This window comes from Tachypleus tridentatus, chromosome 3 (assembly GCF_004210375.1).
Source record: "Tachypleus tridentatus isolate NWPU-2018 chromosome 3, ASM421037v1, whole genome shotgun sequence".
Taxonomy (NCBI): Eukaryota; Metazoa; Arthropoda; class Merostomata; order Xiphosura; family Limulidae; genus Tachypleus; species Tachypleus tridentatus.
Genome location: NC_134827.1, coordinates 60,897,497 through 60,914,394, shown reverse-complemented (window position 1 = coordinate 60,914,394; position 16,898 = coordinate 60,897,497). Strand labels below are relative to the sequence as shown.

The 16,898-nt window shown below is 36.6% G+C and overlaps 1 protein-coding gene across 1 annotated transcript in view; it reads left to right on the top strand.

Moving 5' to 3' along the window:
* LOC143245884 (neural cell adhesion molecule 1-like) overlaps positions 1 to 16,898 on the top strand; it is a 141,544-nt gene that overhangs the window by 45,042 nt on the left and 79,604 nt on the right. The window contains exons 3-7 of the mRNA XM_076492137.1: positions 3,644 to 3,847; positions 8,871 to 9,164; positions 10,779 to 11,069; positions 12,740 to 13,027; positions 15,346 to 15,648. Of these exons, the coding sequence (XP_076348252.1) occupies positions 3,644 to 3,847; positions 8,871 to 9,164; positions 10,779 to 11,069; positions 12,740 to 13,027; positions 15,346 to 15,648 (1,380 nt within the window). The remainder of the gene's footprint in view (positions 1 to 3,643; positions 3,848 to 8,870; positions 9,165 to 10,778; positions 11,070 to 12,739; positions 13,028 to 15,345; positions 15,649 to 16,898) is intronic.

The window sequence follows — 16,898 nt, the reverse complement described above, 5'->3', positions numbered from 1 at the left end:
GGCGTTATAATGTGACGGTCAATCCCACTATTCGTTGTAAAAGAGTAGCTTATTAGTTGGCGGTGGGTGGTGATGACTAGCTGCCTTCCCTCTAGTCTTACACTACCAAATTATGGATGGCTAGCGCAGATAGCCCTCGAGTAGCTTTGCGCGATATTCAAAATGAAACCTTCAGTCTTTCCAGTTACAACCAGACATCTTTCCTCATAACCTGTCAAAAAATCACCGTCTTTTCAGATGTTTGTCAGCAACCTCTTCTTGCTCTTCACAAAATGTCTTTTTTGAGGTGTGACTTGTCCAACACACCCTCAAGATCTGTCTAAAGCATCACAAGTCAATCTCTTCAATTCTGTTTTCCATACTTGGCGATACTATTCAACATAGGTCGATAGCACAAATGCCCATTCTAATAAACATAAACCAAAGAATTATTTAGATATGATTTCAGATTTCACTTCTGTCCAAAGCACATTTTATATTTTATGATTATTTTTATTATTTATTGATTATTTTCTTCCTTACAATACCCATAACTTACATCCCACAAGCTACAAATTATACGTGGTGACTTTGAGTATGAAATAACGGGAAATCACCATCATCCAATGCTATTTGTGATAACCAGGTGGCGCATTACGCTCTATCTAATTACATTTATATTTCTGTACTTACTGCTATTTTATTTGTCGGTTTTAAACTGAAGAATACATTTTCATTAAAAAGATAAGTCGTTTTATGTATACAATTTTTTTTCAGATTGTTTCTTTTTGTAACAGCTATTACATCAAACTTAAAAGGAGTCGTACAGTTTTACAAAACTCATTAAAGTATTTTGTTATTTGTAGGTACGTCTAATGCAGGTAATAATAACTTTAGGCCTAGCAGGACTAGTAGTAATTACATTCTGATATTGTATCTGTGATAGGAAGCATTTTCCTCGCTTAATGAGCCTCGTGAGACAGATTGTGTGATTCAGTTTATGCATTCTGGAATTGTTATGTTTTTGTTTTGCTTTTCAGTTAATTAACGAACACTAAACGAAAGTAACATCGCCAATTATATAAATAACACTGGGGAACACTCATTTTGTTGCATTTAAAAAAAAGACCTTTCTATAGTCAATTTGAATGTGTTGATTTCAAATCTGAAGTCGGTTTTTGTCTGCAAGCTACAGATTTTTATTTATTTTTTTAAATTTTCGTTATTATAAGAAATTATAGGAATAGCTTATCAATGTTTTTATGTATTTTATTCAGGTAGGAATTTGCGTTTGTACACTTCATCTGGACAATCTCGATTAATGCTCCAGCTGTAGTCAGCCATTATAGTTTTGTCCCAGCGCCCTTGATAGCGTTCTTCCATGACCTTTAGGTCTTGGTGGAATCGTTCTCCTTGTTCGTCACTCACAGCCCCCAGGTTGTCAGGGAACTTATCAAGGTGGCTGTTCAAAAAATGAAGCTTGATACTCATGTTGCACCCGAGATCACGAAAAGCGAGGAGCATTCTGTTCACAAGTTCACTGTAGTTCTCCGCCTTATTGTTTCCAAGGAAGTTCTGAACGACTGCTACAAAGGATAACCATGCTGCCTTTTCTAAATCGGTCATCTTAGCAACAAACTGATCATCACGAATTATGGTTCGAATCTGTGGGCCATCAAACACGCCTGCTTTGATCTTCTCAAATGATAACCCTGGTAAAGCTGTGATGATGTGTTGGAAACATTCACCTTCGGTTTCCAGTGCCTTGACAAATTGCTTCATCAAACCCTAATTTGATGTGAAGAGGAGGAAAGATGATCTTATCTCTGCTTACAATTGGGTCTTGTATGATATTTGGCATGCCTGCTTCAAGGGTGTCACGAATAGGCCAGTCCTTCTGGACCCAATGTCTGTCTCGTGCTCGGCTGTCCCACATACAGAGGAAACATGGAAACTTGGTGAAACCTTTCTGTTGTCCAAGAAGAAAGTTGACCATCTTTAAGTCTACACAAATGATCCAATTGTGCTCATGATATTTTAATAAGTCCATGACCATTCTCATATCATCATAGTCTTCCCGCAAATGCACTGAGTGACCGACAGGTACTGCTCCATAAATATTCCCATTATGTAAAAGAACACACTTTAAACTGCGTTTTGAACTGTCTAAAAAGAGTCTCCATTCAGCAGGACTATAGTAAGGTACACCCAGTTCTTTGAGAAGCCCTTGGATGTCATGGCAGTAAACAAACTGTCTGTCTTCTGAAAAGAAGGTCACTAAAAGCTGGTCACGCTTTCTGAAATATGATACTTTAACAGAGTGATCAACAAGATTTCTGCCTTGTAATCTTGATGCCAAAAGCTCTGCTGCTTTCTTTGAAAGACCTAAATCCATCATTCAGTTCAGCCTGGGGAAGAGGCTTGGGGACGGGGAAAGGTTCAGTGTCTGAAGAACAGTTCTCCGATTGTGTACACTTTTCTGACAATTCACTGTCACAACTGTCTTGTTCGCTTGTATCATGTCCAATGTCTTTATCGTCCAATGAAGGCAAGCCTTTGAAAACTGGAACTGGAACTTCTTCAGAGTGCGGAGCAGGCCGAATAGCTGAGGGAATGTTCGGATACGTAATCTTATGTCGGTTTTTCTTCCCAACACTCGTTGTGTTTACCATGCAGAAATAACAGTCAGTCACATGGTTGGTGGGTTCGCGCCAAATCATTGGAACACCAAAAGGCAGACCATTGCGTTTTCCTTTGGTCCAGTCTCGAAGCATTTCTTCACAATTGTGGCACACAACATGAGGAGCCCATTGCTTGTCTTGATCACCAAGATGAACTTCAAAATATGCCTTGTAGGCACGCTTGATGAACGAGGATATGTTACGTCTCTGACGATTGAGTGTGTAGCATCCACATATGTAGCAGAAGGCATCAGGCTTGTTTCTGCAATGATATCTATTTTTGGAAGCCATGTTTGATCTGAAAGAAAAGAAGAATGATCAAAATATTAGAAGCTATCTATATATATGGACGTGAAAATGCTTATACATGGTTTACGCAAGTTCACATTTGTACAATTTCATTAACGTCAAATTGGATACAAACTAAAGCTTGTAAAGAAAAACTAATTTCAGATTTGAAATCAGCGCCTAAAACTCCTTCAGAATCAGTTAAAATATCCAATGCAACTCAAAGTTACTGAAAAAGTGTTCCCCAGTGCAATCAGTGACGTAAAATAAAATATAAAACCTTTACCCAAGAATGTTTATATTACACGACTTTCATAATCTAAAACGTATAAATTATGTTCTTCCAGTTGTTTTGAAACTAATTTCCACTTTCATGTCTTCTTTAACTTTCGGCCCGGCATGACCAAGTATGTTAAGGTGTTCGACTCGTAATCCCAGGGTTTCGGGTTCGAATCCCTGTCGCACCAGACATGCTCGCCCTTTCAGCTGTGGGGGCGTTATAATGTGAGGATCAATCCCACTATTCGTTGGTAAAAGAGTAGCCCAAGAGTTGGCGGTGGGTGGTGATTACTAGCTGCCTTCCTCCTAGTCTTACACTGCTAAATTAGGGACGGCTAGCGCAGATACCCCTCGAGTAGCTTTGTGCGAAATTTAACAAAAAAACTTTAACTTTTGGCTTTCTTTTTTTTATTAAGGGAGTCCACAACCCAATCTAACATGGTGGCGAGAATCTGTGCTGCTAGACAACTCAGTTGAGGTAAAAACAACTTCATACGTGAAAAACATTTTAAAAATTCCGTCTCTTCAACGTCACGACCTCATGGCTGCCTTCATTTGTGAAGCCTCCAATAGCGAGTTTACTCCACCTTTCTCAACGTCGGTCACAGTAGATATGAATTGTAAGTTTTTACAGCAGTTCCACTTTTCCTGTTTTCCAAAAACAATATAGCTTAATGAAGTAAGTTTCATTTGTTCTGTTATTAGAATACTTAAATAGTTCTAAAAAGATGTTTCTTTTTAAATAGGATTTTTTCTTTCTTTTAGCAAAGCAACACCAGGCTATCTGCTCAGCCCACCGAGGGGAATCGAACCCCTGATTTGAGCGTTGTAAATCCATAGACTCACCGCTGTACTAGCAGGGGGCAATCTTTAATAGGAAGAAAAAAACATTAAATATATGCAAAAGACAGAACACATTATAACAGAAAAAAAACACAGAATACATTACATATTCCAATAGTGGCCTAGCATGGCCAGGTGGTTAGGTCCCACGACTCGTAATTTGGTAGTCACGGGGTTTGAATCCCTGTCTCACCAAATCTACTCAACCTTTCAGCCGTAGGGATGTTATACAATTACGTTCAATCCTACTTTACGTCGGTAAAAAAAAAATATCCAAGAGTTGGCGGTGGGTAGTAATGACTAACTGCCTTCCCCTAAGTCTTTCACCGCTAAATTAGGGACGGCTTCAGCAGATAGCCCTTGTGAAGTTTTGTGCGAAATTCATAACAAATATAATAGTATTTTAAGGTTTGTACAGCCAGAAGTCGCATTAACAGGCATAGCAGACAGACGTGGGTTTAATATCATACTCCGGTTTTTAACTACTTTTTCTTTCTGATTTGATTATTTGATATAAAATAGGGCACATGCAAAAAAAGCGTAGCCTAACAGTATTTTACTATGGATGTCAAGCATATTGGATTCCCACGCTTTGTTAACCACTTCCATCCTGAGCGCACTTCTAACCAACTAGGCTTAGAGAGAGAAAAACAAAATGAGATTCATTCTTTCAAAAGTACGTTATACGAGAACCGTAGGGAATAACGTCACGTGACGTCACAGGCAGCTAATGACAAGGTAACAATTTTTAACTATATATCATGATTTTAACAGACGTCTCGAAAATTGTAAAAATGTTCAATATTCTCACGTGAGATGTGCTGTCTTCTGTTTTATTCTTTCTTATCAAACAAGAAAAAACCGCTGAAGTCTCTTGCTATTATAAATAATAATAATGTATTAACTGGAAATATTCATGAATTGTGTGTAAAAAAAACTGATCGATTACTTCCTCATCAAAGAAAATATTTTAAATCAAACGTACAAGAAGGTTAAAGCAGTAAATTCATTTCGATTATTCTAACAGTATTGCAGGCTATTTGTGAACGATCAGATATTTTACGAGCAAATTATGTTAATAATAAAAATTATATGAAAGTTTAATAGCGTAAAGGTTTTCAATAAATTTTAAGAATGTAAAAATAACCTTCGGGTTAATATTCGCTTAACATTTAATTTCTCTGACATATTATTTAGTTACAACAATCGCTCTAGAATTAAAAATACATTATGGATTTTTTTTTTAATTTTATTCAACAAATTAATATAATCGTTTAATCTATAAGTCGCCTGTCGTTATTTCTGAAGGGTTATTAAATCAATCAGGATAATAAGTAGATATACTGTATTTTGAAATAAATTTATATTTTGAAAACGCTCATGACGAATTAGATACGTTTATTTGTAGTAAAGCACAAAGATACAATAAAATGTTTTTGTGTTCCATCGACCAGGGGTATCGAAACATGATTTCTGGAGTTACACGTTCACAAGCACAACGCTGTGCCAACTGAAGGTCTATTAATTTTTTATAGCAATTTAATTTGTACGATTTCACTTTTCAAAAATAATTTTCTTTCTAAAGTTTCATTTATTTTGTTATTAGACTGCACAAAAATTTTTAACCACATTTTACTTTTAACCAGTTGATCCTTTCATTTCTCCGAAAGTTGAAACCAAAATGAAAACCCTTAATGTGCCATGACCAAAATAGAATATATTATAATACTGATTACCCATATATTATAATTTTTAAACGGTCACTTTAATAAACTTACCATAAATTCGAAGCTTTATGGTTATTATTTTAAAAAGAACTCAATCAAAATTATCTTCCTTTTAATGATCCCAAAATTATATTTTACCATACTTTTTAACTGTGATTAAAACCATTACCAGTTTGATGGCGCGTAAACTTCATTATGACCTTATTAATTTTCTTTATGACGAATACAATATTATTTTTTTTTGCATAACATTTACATATTCATATTACTTTATCAGCACACTTATTCAGTGTTTTAATTCTTACACAAAATTAAAATATTAAATGTCTGTGATGGGTCTTGACTTCTAAATGAACCTTTTTAGTTGAGGGTTGCCTCGCATGGCTAGGTGGTTAAGGCACTTGACTCGTAATCCGAGGGTCACGGGTTCGAATCCCCGTCACACCAAACATGCTCGCCCTTTCAGCCGTAGTGGCATTATAATGTGACGGTCAATCCCACTATTCGTTGGTAAAAGAGTAGCCCAAGAGTTGGCGGTGGGTGTTGATGACTAGCTGCCTTCCCTCTAGTCTTAAACTGCTAAATTAGAGACGGCTAACACAGATAGCCCTCGTGTAGCTTTGCACGATATCCTAAACAAGCCGAACAAAACCAATTAAAGTTGTCACGAGTAAAGACCAAAGGGTAAATAGCTCCTTAGAGTACCGTAAGAGGGACGATAGTTTATAATTGATCCACCAGAGCTTGATTTTATAATACTAATTGTAATTCACAATTTTACGCTTTAATTACAATACCGTTGAACTGTAATTTGTGTAATAAGTTTATATGTTCGATTAAACCTTTAGGGAATAATTTGTTTTATTTAGTTTCAAAACATCTGTTTCTAATTAAAAGTAATTCAGCTATTTCAATGAATATTTATCTCATATACTTTGATCACAATTAATTAAACATCAGTATCTACATGTCCAATAACCAATGTAATATAGTGTTTCCCATGATTATTCACGTGTTTATATTTATATTAGTTCAACTAAGAAATTACAATTATAGTTCAAACAGTCACCAAGTGTTTCATATTTTAATTTTAAGAAGTTCACCTACGTAGCTCTGATAATGCACTACATGTTTAAGTTAACAGTCAATGAACACCACCCAAAGTTACTCCAGTCGTCCCAGTTTAACAGTAAAAGACTTGAGAAAATATATTTGGTCAATTTGACCCACGGCCAACTCTTCTGTTAGCCTTATTTTGCCAACGAAAGGTTTGATTTACCGCAAGATTATAACGGCCCCAACGCTGAAAGGGCGAGTATGTCAGGAAGCGGGGTTCGAACATGCGACTTACGCATTGCGATTGGAGTTTCCTAGTCACCAGGTTATGTAAAAGAAATAGAGTATGGACAACACAACGTTATTGTGAGCTATTTTAACACTAATTTGTATTCTAAACGTACGTAGTACAACGATTGTTTTCATTTTAATAATTCCAGTCGTCAATGTAAAGCTTTGGAAAAAGTATTTTATATTATATAATTAAATTAACTAAGTTGAAAAAGTAACAACGATTTCTATTTTATATTTTTATCGAATGAGACTATATAACCAAATACGTGTTCTAAATGCATGAGTACTGTATAGCCTTCCTTTAACTAAGCTTCTCGCTAGTACAGCAGTATGTCTCCGGATTTATAACGCTAAAATCAGGGGTTCGATTCCCCTCGGTTGGGGCCCCGGCATGGCTAGGTGGTTAAGGCCTGCGCTTCGTAATCTGAGGGTCGCGGGTTTGCGCCCGATTCGCGCCAAACATGCTCGCCCTCCCAGCCGTGGGGGCGTTATAATGTGACGGTCAATCCCATTATTCGTTGTTAAAAGAGTAGCCCAAGTGTTGGCGGTGGGTGGTGATGACTAACTACCTTCCCTCCAGTCTTACACTGCTAAATTACGGACGGCTAACGCAGATAGCCCTCGAGTAGCTTTGCGCGAAATTCAAAACAAACAAACAAATAATTTCTGTAAAATATTTCAACTTAGTTTTAATTGCAAACGTTGTTCTGGTGACAAAAGCGCTCGAATCGCCATCTGAGGCTCGAGGATTCGAATCCTCATCATGAAACGTGCTTGCCCTTTATTCCTTTGGGTCATTATAAGGTTACTGTTGATCCAACTATTCGTAGCTACTAGAGTAATCCAAGAGTTGGTGGTGTTGACTATAGGTACCTTCTCTCCTTCAATGCTAAGGTGAAGACGACTAACGCAGATAGCCCTCGTGTAGCTTTGCAAGAAACTCGAACAAGCCAAACTTTTCATGTTGCACAGAGATACTTAAATGTAAAGGTGTTTAGCCAGTTGAAATTATTTTAGCGTCTCAAATTTTACTTCTTCAAGAAACATTATATTTGCAGAGTAACAAGTCCAGACAAGCTACATCAAAATTTACTTTAACCATTTACTTTGAGCAAATGTTTTAAACAAATCAAAAGGAATTATTTGTTGTATACATGCATATGGGTGTGTACGTGTGTAAGAAAATTTCATTTAGCTGGAATACCCGAAAATTATATAAATCCATGATTAATAAAAGATTATCTTTGGACATGAAGAGTTGCTTCTCTCATAAGTAACTGTAAAATAAATTGTTTTTTTTTCTAATTTCCCGCAATGCTACACGAGGGCCCATTGCGCTAGCTCTCCCTAATTTAGCAGTGTAAGACTAGAAGGAAGGCACAGCTAGTCACCACCATCCACCACCAAAATTTAGGCTACTTTTTTACTAACAAATAGTGGGGTTGACCATCACATAATAACGCCCCTACGGGTAAAAGGACGAGCATATTTGGTGCGATAAAGATTCGAACTCACGACCCTGAGATTACGAGTTGAGTACCTTAACCGCCTTGCCATGCTTGGCCTGCTGGGATTGGAGGTTCATTTCAACTACATATTAGTCCTTACAAATGATTTGTAAAACACACTATACCAAATTTACCGAAGTCTAATTGCCCGTGAATCCAAAAGTCTACAGTGTTTTAATTATTAATATTGTATCTTTTCTTCTGTTTTCTACCAGTTAGACCCCTTGAGGTCCATTTGAAGAACGGGCGTCACTTTTCAGCTGGGAAGCCTGCAGAAATCGAATGTATTACAGCTGGTTCGCGCCCTCCTGCAAAAATATCATGGTGGAAAGGAAATGTTCGTCAAATGACTGCCAAGTCTGTAGTTTCTGTAAACGGAAACTCTACCACAAGTATCTTGACGTTTACGCCCAACATGGAGGATGATGGAGTGTACCTTTCATGCGCTGCAGAAAACCGACTGGTACCAGGGAGTGATATGGAAGACGGAATTAAACTGGAAATACATTGTAAGACACTTTATATCACAGACACTTCACTTCCAACGGATAAACTCTATTAGAATAATATTATGATATGAAATAACATATTTATATAGATAATTAAACATCTCACGCAAACATGTTCGAAATATGAAACTTCCATGACAATGGACGTGAAACCAGAAGATAGGATTTTACCAACTTAAATCAAATAGGTCGAATTTGAACCAGACCAAAGGAACGGACCTCGAAATATGAAAAAAATGCTTATTAGAATATTTGATACATAAAAGTTACATAGGAAAATTATAATTGACAAAATCACCTTCGTTGTAAGAGTTAAGATTATTGCTGATTGCTTAACTTAATATATAAATAAAATATGTTTAGATATTTCTTTGGTTAGATTGAAAATGAGTTATAGATTTCATTGTATGTTTCTTTATTAGCAGTTAATTTATCACCATGTTACTACAGTTTAACTCATATTTTATGGCACTAACACTCTACAACCGGATATTTAGAGGCACTGTGTAATGTAGAATTATGTAACTGGATATTTAGAGGTACTGTTTAACTTCTGTAATAGGATATTTAGAGGTACTCTGTAATGTAGAATTATGTAACCAGATATTTAGAGGTACTGTGTAATGTAGAATTATGTTGCAGGATATTTAGAGGTACTGTTTAACTTCTGTAATAGGATACTTGGAGAGGTACTGTGTAATGTAGATTTATGTAACCGGATATTAAGAGGTACTGTTTAACTCTGTAATAGGATATTTAGAGGTACTGTGTAATGTAGAATTATGTAACCAGATATTTAGAGGTACTGTTTAACTTAACACTTTGTAACCGGATATTTAGAGATACTGTTTAACTCTGTAATAGGATATTTAGAGGTACTGTTTAACTTCTGTAATAAGATATTTAGAGAGGTACTGTGTAATGTAGAATTATGTAACCGGATATTTAGAGGTACTGTTTAACTTAACACTTTGTAACCGGATATTTTAAAATACTGTTACACCTAGTATTATATAACTGGATACTTAGAGATACTGTTTACTTTACCCATGTTTTTTTAACAACAAACTCACTCAAGAAATACGTAAATAAAATATTTCTATTTTAGTTATTAGTTGATAAGATATTAATGTAAGTTAGTTACAGTTTGTTACAATAACTTTATTTACCAGTTGATGAAGGTGATTACCGGCTATAAAAAACATTACTTAAAAATGGAAATACGTGTGATTATTACAGAAATATGTTATTGTGAAAAGCGATCATAAACGTTTGTGAGAACCGTGAAAATACTCTAGGACAATGGTTTTTAACCTTTTGTAGTTTACGTACCACACGTCTAACGATACTTTCCTTAAAAAAAACACATTTAAATTATTGTTATCAAAATAAAACAACAAGTACATCTGTTTCACTTAGAATGAGGTCATTCAAAGTTTAAGACGGTAAATTGGTTAATATCTCAATACTGTAAATTGAAAATCGCTTTAGGAACGATTTAACTCTATTAACTGAGGATTAAATAGTAAAATAAATATAAATATTAATCTCAGATCTGTGTATTTGACGTTACCGTTCATAATACAAACTATATTTTATTATTTTCTCTCCAAGATGTCCCTCAGGTATTTCTACGTCTTGGTAGTAAACTACGTCACAGCCACATCCAAGAGTGTAATGACGTATATTTAGAGTGTAACATTAGAGCGAATCCAGTAGCGACGTACATCGGCTGGACATTCGACGGACAGGAAATCTACACCAATACTACACTAGGAATCATCGTGAGTAACCAGACCCTGGTTCTACAGAAAGTTAAGAAGTCCAGTAGAGGGCACTATACATGTACTGCTACTAATACTGAGGGGCAGGGAGAAAGTAACAACGTCTTCCTCAGGGTACAGTGTAAGCATACATCTAATATTGTTGTTGTTTAAAGAGAAATGTAGATGTTTAATGACGTAATGTATATTATAAAAGCCATGTATAATAATACGTGTATGTGTGTATATATATATAGGTGTGTGTGTGTGTGTAAAACATTATTTCAACTGCTAAATAGATAACAACAACCAAAGGTTTGTGTGTTTGACTTTTGTGAGAAGCAACAAGAGAACTATCCACGCCAGCCGTCCATAATTTAGTAGTGTAAGTCTAGAGGGAAAGCAGCTAGTCATCACCATCCATCGCCAGCTGCTGTTTTCAACGAATAGTGAAAGTGACTATCACATTATAACGCCCCCACTGCTGAAAGGGGGCGAGCATGATTGGTGCGAGGGGGATTCGAACTCGCGACCCCCGGATTACGAGTCGAACGCCTTAACACACTTTGCCATGCCGGGCCTGGATCGTGTAATAGAATATAGTTGTTACAAAGAAAACTTACTGAGTGATGGTAAAGAAACTTACTATTTTATAATGTTAAATAAGTTTTATGTGCCTCCTTTTCTATGAATAATACAACGTATTTGGCTTTACCTCTTTCTTTTTGTTTTTATATTTGGTAGCATTGCTGTTATAAATAACGTATATCACATGTATAATTTTCTTTTACGCGGTGCGTTGAGTGCGCAGTAGTCCTTAGTGAGATTTCTTAGGTCTCACTTAAATAACTATCGCAATGTTTGACTTTAACTTGTTAATTATCTTAACGTTTTAAAGCTAATAATCAGTTACTACTTTTGCAGTGAACAACGGCCCAACATGGCCAGGTGGGTTAAGGCGTTCGATTTGTAATCCGAGGGTCGCGGGTTCAAATCCCCATCGCGCCAAACATGCTCGCCTTTTCAGCCGTGGGGGCGTTATAATGTGACGGTCAATCCAACTATTCGTTTTTAAAAGAGTAGCCCAATAGTTGGCGGTGGGTGGTGATGACTAGTTGCCTTCCCTCTAGTCTTAGACTGCTAAATTAGGGACGGCTAGCACAGATAGCCCTCGAGTAGATTTGCGCGAAATTCCAAAAACAAACAAAACATTGTAGTGTACGTAGGACACTATGCAGTGTTTATGGTTTGGGGTAAGACCTTTATTTTTGTCTGTTATATTTTGTTTATGACTACATATGTCAGAATAATCGTTTATTAACATTTTAAAGCATAAGCTTTCAAATCAGTTTCTTATATGTAAATCGAAAAATAAGAAGAAAGAAAATTGTTTGTAACAAACTTACTTATCCTAACTGTCGCTGTTTCTAACATTTAATCTGCTGACTACGGGGAGGTCAATAGGTCAACCACTAACCAACCACAAACACTATTTGTGTTTGCGTTTTTCTTATAGCAAAGCCACATCTGGCTATCTGCTGAGCCCACCGAGGGGAATCGAACCCCTGATATTAACGTTGTAAATCCGTAGACTTACCGCTTGTACTAGCGGTAGGCTAACTATATTTTTAATTGTACAAATAAAGCTTAAATCAACTTTCTTAATTATGCACTAGGCAACAGTATTTTGACGAAATGGTTCGTATTCCATTTTTCTAAATAAATTTGCACACGAATCATTTTTGTTTTTGCAAAAAATATAGCTCGTAGATATCAATACCAATAATAAACTGGATCGTGTCTGGATTTCAGATACCCCTATCTGTGATTCCCAGCAAAGATCTGTTTACCGGACAGGAATAAATGAACCAGTTCAAGTTACCTGCAAGTTGAAGAGCGATCCTACAAATGTTACTTTTAGCTGGACTTTTAACAACAGTTATGACAACTTCGAGCTTTTTTCCTTCACAACACAGGGAACAACGAGTACGGCAACATATACTCCTAAGTCTAAATACGAGTTCGGAACGTTAATTTGTTTTGGAACTAACAATGTTGGTACGCAGAAAACACCGTGCCGTTTTGCTGTTATACCAGCAGGTAAGTACAACTCTTTAAACTCAAGTTTAAAACTATTATCTCAGTAATGTCATTCGTAAAGAACTGCAAGCGTTTTACCTTCAGATATGACCAGCTGTTTATAAATCTCGTTTTCGGAACATTGCCGTTTTCGTTGCAAAACTATTTCTGCGGAGGATTACACTGGTAGAACACACATGTTAACCGAAGTCTCACAATCCCTCCGCGCCTCGTAGGCGTCAATAACTACGTTCAATGTAAGCAGATAAAATGCACTACAGCTTGTTGCACACGCATTGAAAAACTTATCCTAAATTGGTTCCAGGTGAAATGTCTCATATTCCATCTTTTTTCAGCTGTTATGGAGTTAGGTGCAAAGGGCATTGACCAAATTTGGGAAGTAAGTGTCGAAGCAGCCATTTCTTGATCTCTGAGGGTTTTGGGTCGACCCAATTTGGGAAATATTTGTCAAAGCAGCCATCTCTTGATCTCCAAGGGATTTGGGTCGACCAAAATTGGGAAATAGGTGTCAAAGCAACCATCTTTTGAGAATTACAGTAGATAAACTAGCTAGAAAATGCCTACTTGTTTGTTTTGAAATTAAGCGCCAAGCAACACAGTGGGCTATCTATGCTTTGCCAACCACGAGTATCGAAAACCGGATTATAGAGCTGTATATCTGCAGGCGTACCGATGAGCCACTGCGGGGCAGAAAATGCCTATCATAAAGAAATAAAACACATTTATAATTCTATAATAATACTATAATACTAAACATCAAATTTGTTATGTATACATAGGTAAGAGTCAATTCACGAGAATGTTAAGTACAGTCTAAATGAACCTGATGGACAACAAAGGATGTCACAATGGTAACACGGTTATGTCAAAATGACGTAGAACATAAATAATCATTTCTTTGAAAAACTTCGCTGATTTCCAAGTGTATTATAGACTTTTCAACTATAAACTCTCGATATCTTTAGATACTTGTTTAAAGGACAACCTGATTGCGATGGTCCATTGTGTCCATGTTTCTTATATAATTTTGCCTTGACTTTTTGGAAGATCGCGTAACCCTGAATTGTGTTGGAGTAAGATTTTTTTGGGGGACTCTTTTTCGATTTTCAGTGTATTAGAGACTTCTTTCTTCGTAATGATAAGTCTAGTTTTGTATCATTAAATATTCTGCGGAAATATATTCATTCAACCCTAAACTTACCTTTACGACTTTATTTATATATTCATTCAACCTTAAAACTATCTTTTGACTTGATATATATTCATCTAATCTTTCCAACTTGAAAATGAGCTAGATATATGAACGCTATACCGTGGTAGCAGGACACATACATGGATTTGTTCTTCCATTTTCTAATCAATCCTTTATAGTCCTAAGTGTTGTTTGTATGTTTTTTTAATTTTGCGCAAAGCTACTCGAGGGCTATCTGCCCTAGCCTTCCCTAATTTAGCAGTGTAAGACTAGAGGGAAGGCAGCTAGTCATCACCACCCACCGCCAACTCTTGGGCTACTCTTTTACCAACGAACAATGGGATTGACCGTCACATTATAACGCTCCCACGGCTGAAAGAGCGAGCATGTCTTGGTGCGACCGGGATTCGAACCCGCGACCCTCAGATTACTAGTCAAACGCCTTAACACGCTTGGGCATGCCGGGCCCACGAGTGTTGTTATTTATTTGATAAAGTTGAACCAAAAGTAATACACTTTACACTGACAGAATGAATCCATTTAAATAATGTTATATTAAATAAACATTTGTTTTCGATTTATAAACTTTTGTTTTACCTTTTCGTATGAAATTTACTTGGTACCAAAACGCCACAAGACGTTATTCGAATCACAACCGAACCAAAAATTACATTCTTTTTACAAACCAAGTATTTACTGTTTATAAAAAAAAATGACCCGGCATGGCCAAGCGTGTTAAGGCGTGCGACTCGTAATCTGAGGGTCGCGGGTTCGCATCCCGGTCGCACCAAACATGCTCGCCCTCCCAGCCGTGAGGACGTTACAATGTGACGGTCAATCCCACTTGTTGTTGGTAAAAGAGTAGCCCAAGAGATGGCGATGGGTGGTGATGACTAGTTGCCTTCCCTCTAGTCTTACACTGCTAAATTAGGGACGGCTAGCACAGATAGCCCTCGAGTAGCTTTGTGCGAAATTCCAAAACAAACAAACAAATATAAAAAAAATATATAGGATTGCTACAAAACTTTTATTTTAATTCAAAATTATCACTTAACTTAGTCGTAAATGAAATGTTTGTAATGTGTTTTTTCATTTAATAATAACATTGACCATCTTTTATTTGAAGGAATACCCGAACCGGTTCGCAACTGCTCTCTCTTTAACCAGACAGACCACGGAATAGGAGTGGAGTGTGTAAAAGGAGACCACGGAGGTTTTACACAGTTATTTTACGTTGAAATAGAAGAATTGAGTGAACAAAGAAAGATTTTCAACATGTCCTCTTCTAGTCCCGCATTTTATATAAAAAATCTGCCTCCCGGAACGACGTTCATTTTCAAAGTTTACTCATATAACATGGAAGGTAGAAGTGAACCCGTACTTTTCCGAGGTAACACCCTAGATGTTCGACCAAGTTCCTCTACTGGGGGTAAGCTAGTTGTGAATAACTATGTTATAATTATTAACTTCATTTAGACACTACCCAGTATAAATAATTGTTCAAATAAAGGACACCATTTCCGTTAATTATAAGCTATTTTAGCTCTGTGGTATTATTCCGTATTTCACATTAATTTTGCAAATGTATAGAAAATATTGATTGTTTGTAATTAAGCACATAGCTAAAGAATGGGCTATCCGTGCTCTGCGGACCACGGGTATCGAAAAGCAGTTTCTAGTGGTCTGAATCCGCAGATGTATCACTGCGCCACGATGGAGCGTATAAAAAAGAAACATGGCTAATGTCGTAATCTTTAATAATTTCAGTGTTAGTCGTTCTGTTGATGGACTATTTCTAAAAGGTCCGGCGTGGCCAGATGGTTAAATCACTCGACTCGTGATCCGAGGGTAGCTGGTTCGAATCCCAGTTACACCAAACATGCTCGCCTTTTCAAACGAGAAGGCATTATAATGTGACGTTCAATCCCATTATTCATTGGTAAAACAGTAGCCCAAGAGTTGACGGTGGGTGTTACAGCGTTAGTCGTTCTGTTGATGGACTATTTCTAAAACGTCCGGCGTGGCCAGATGGTTAAATCACTCGACTCGTAATCCGAGGGTAGCGGGTTCGAATTCCAGTTACACCAATCATGCTCGCCTTTTCAAACGAGAAGGCATTATAATGTGACGGTCAATCCCACTATTCATTGTTAAAACAGTAGCCCAAGAGTTGACGGTGGGTGTTGATGACTAGTAGCATTCCCTCCAGTTTTAAATAGCTAAATTAGGGAAGGCTAGCGCAGATAGCCCTTGAGTGGTTTTGCGCGAAATTCAAAAAACGTACAAACAACACTTATGACTGTAAAGGACTGATTAGAAAATGGAATGAAAATGGAATAGCTGACCCTCCTGGGTATATAAACATCAATACCCAATTACCTATAAGAGAGAGAGTTTTACATTTCTCTCTTCTACGTGATAACTAATCTAGCTATAATTATCTCATATAGATACATATGTATATGCACACAAATGGAATTCTGTTAAGTTTAGTTTAACTTTAACAGCATTACAATTTTTAATTTCGTATAAAATTCGTAGCGCAAAATCTATGCACTACGTATCTTTTACTATACTTATTTTCAATAAAAAGTAATTTTTTTGTTATTTTAAATTTAACAGTTTCTGTACTATGTGGTGTTTATTAGCTCTATTATATCACACAAGAAAGACTGTAGA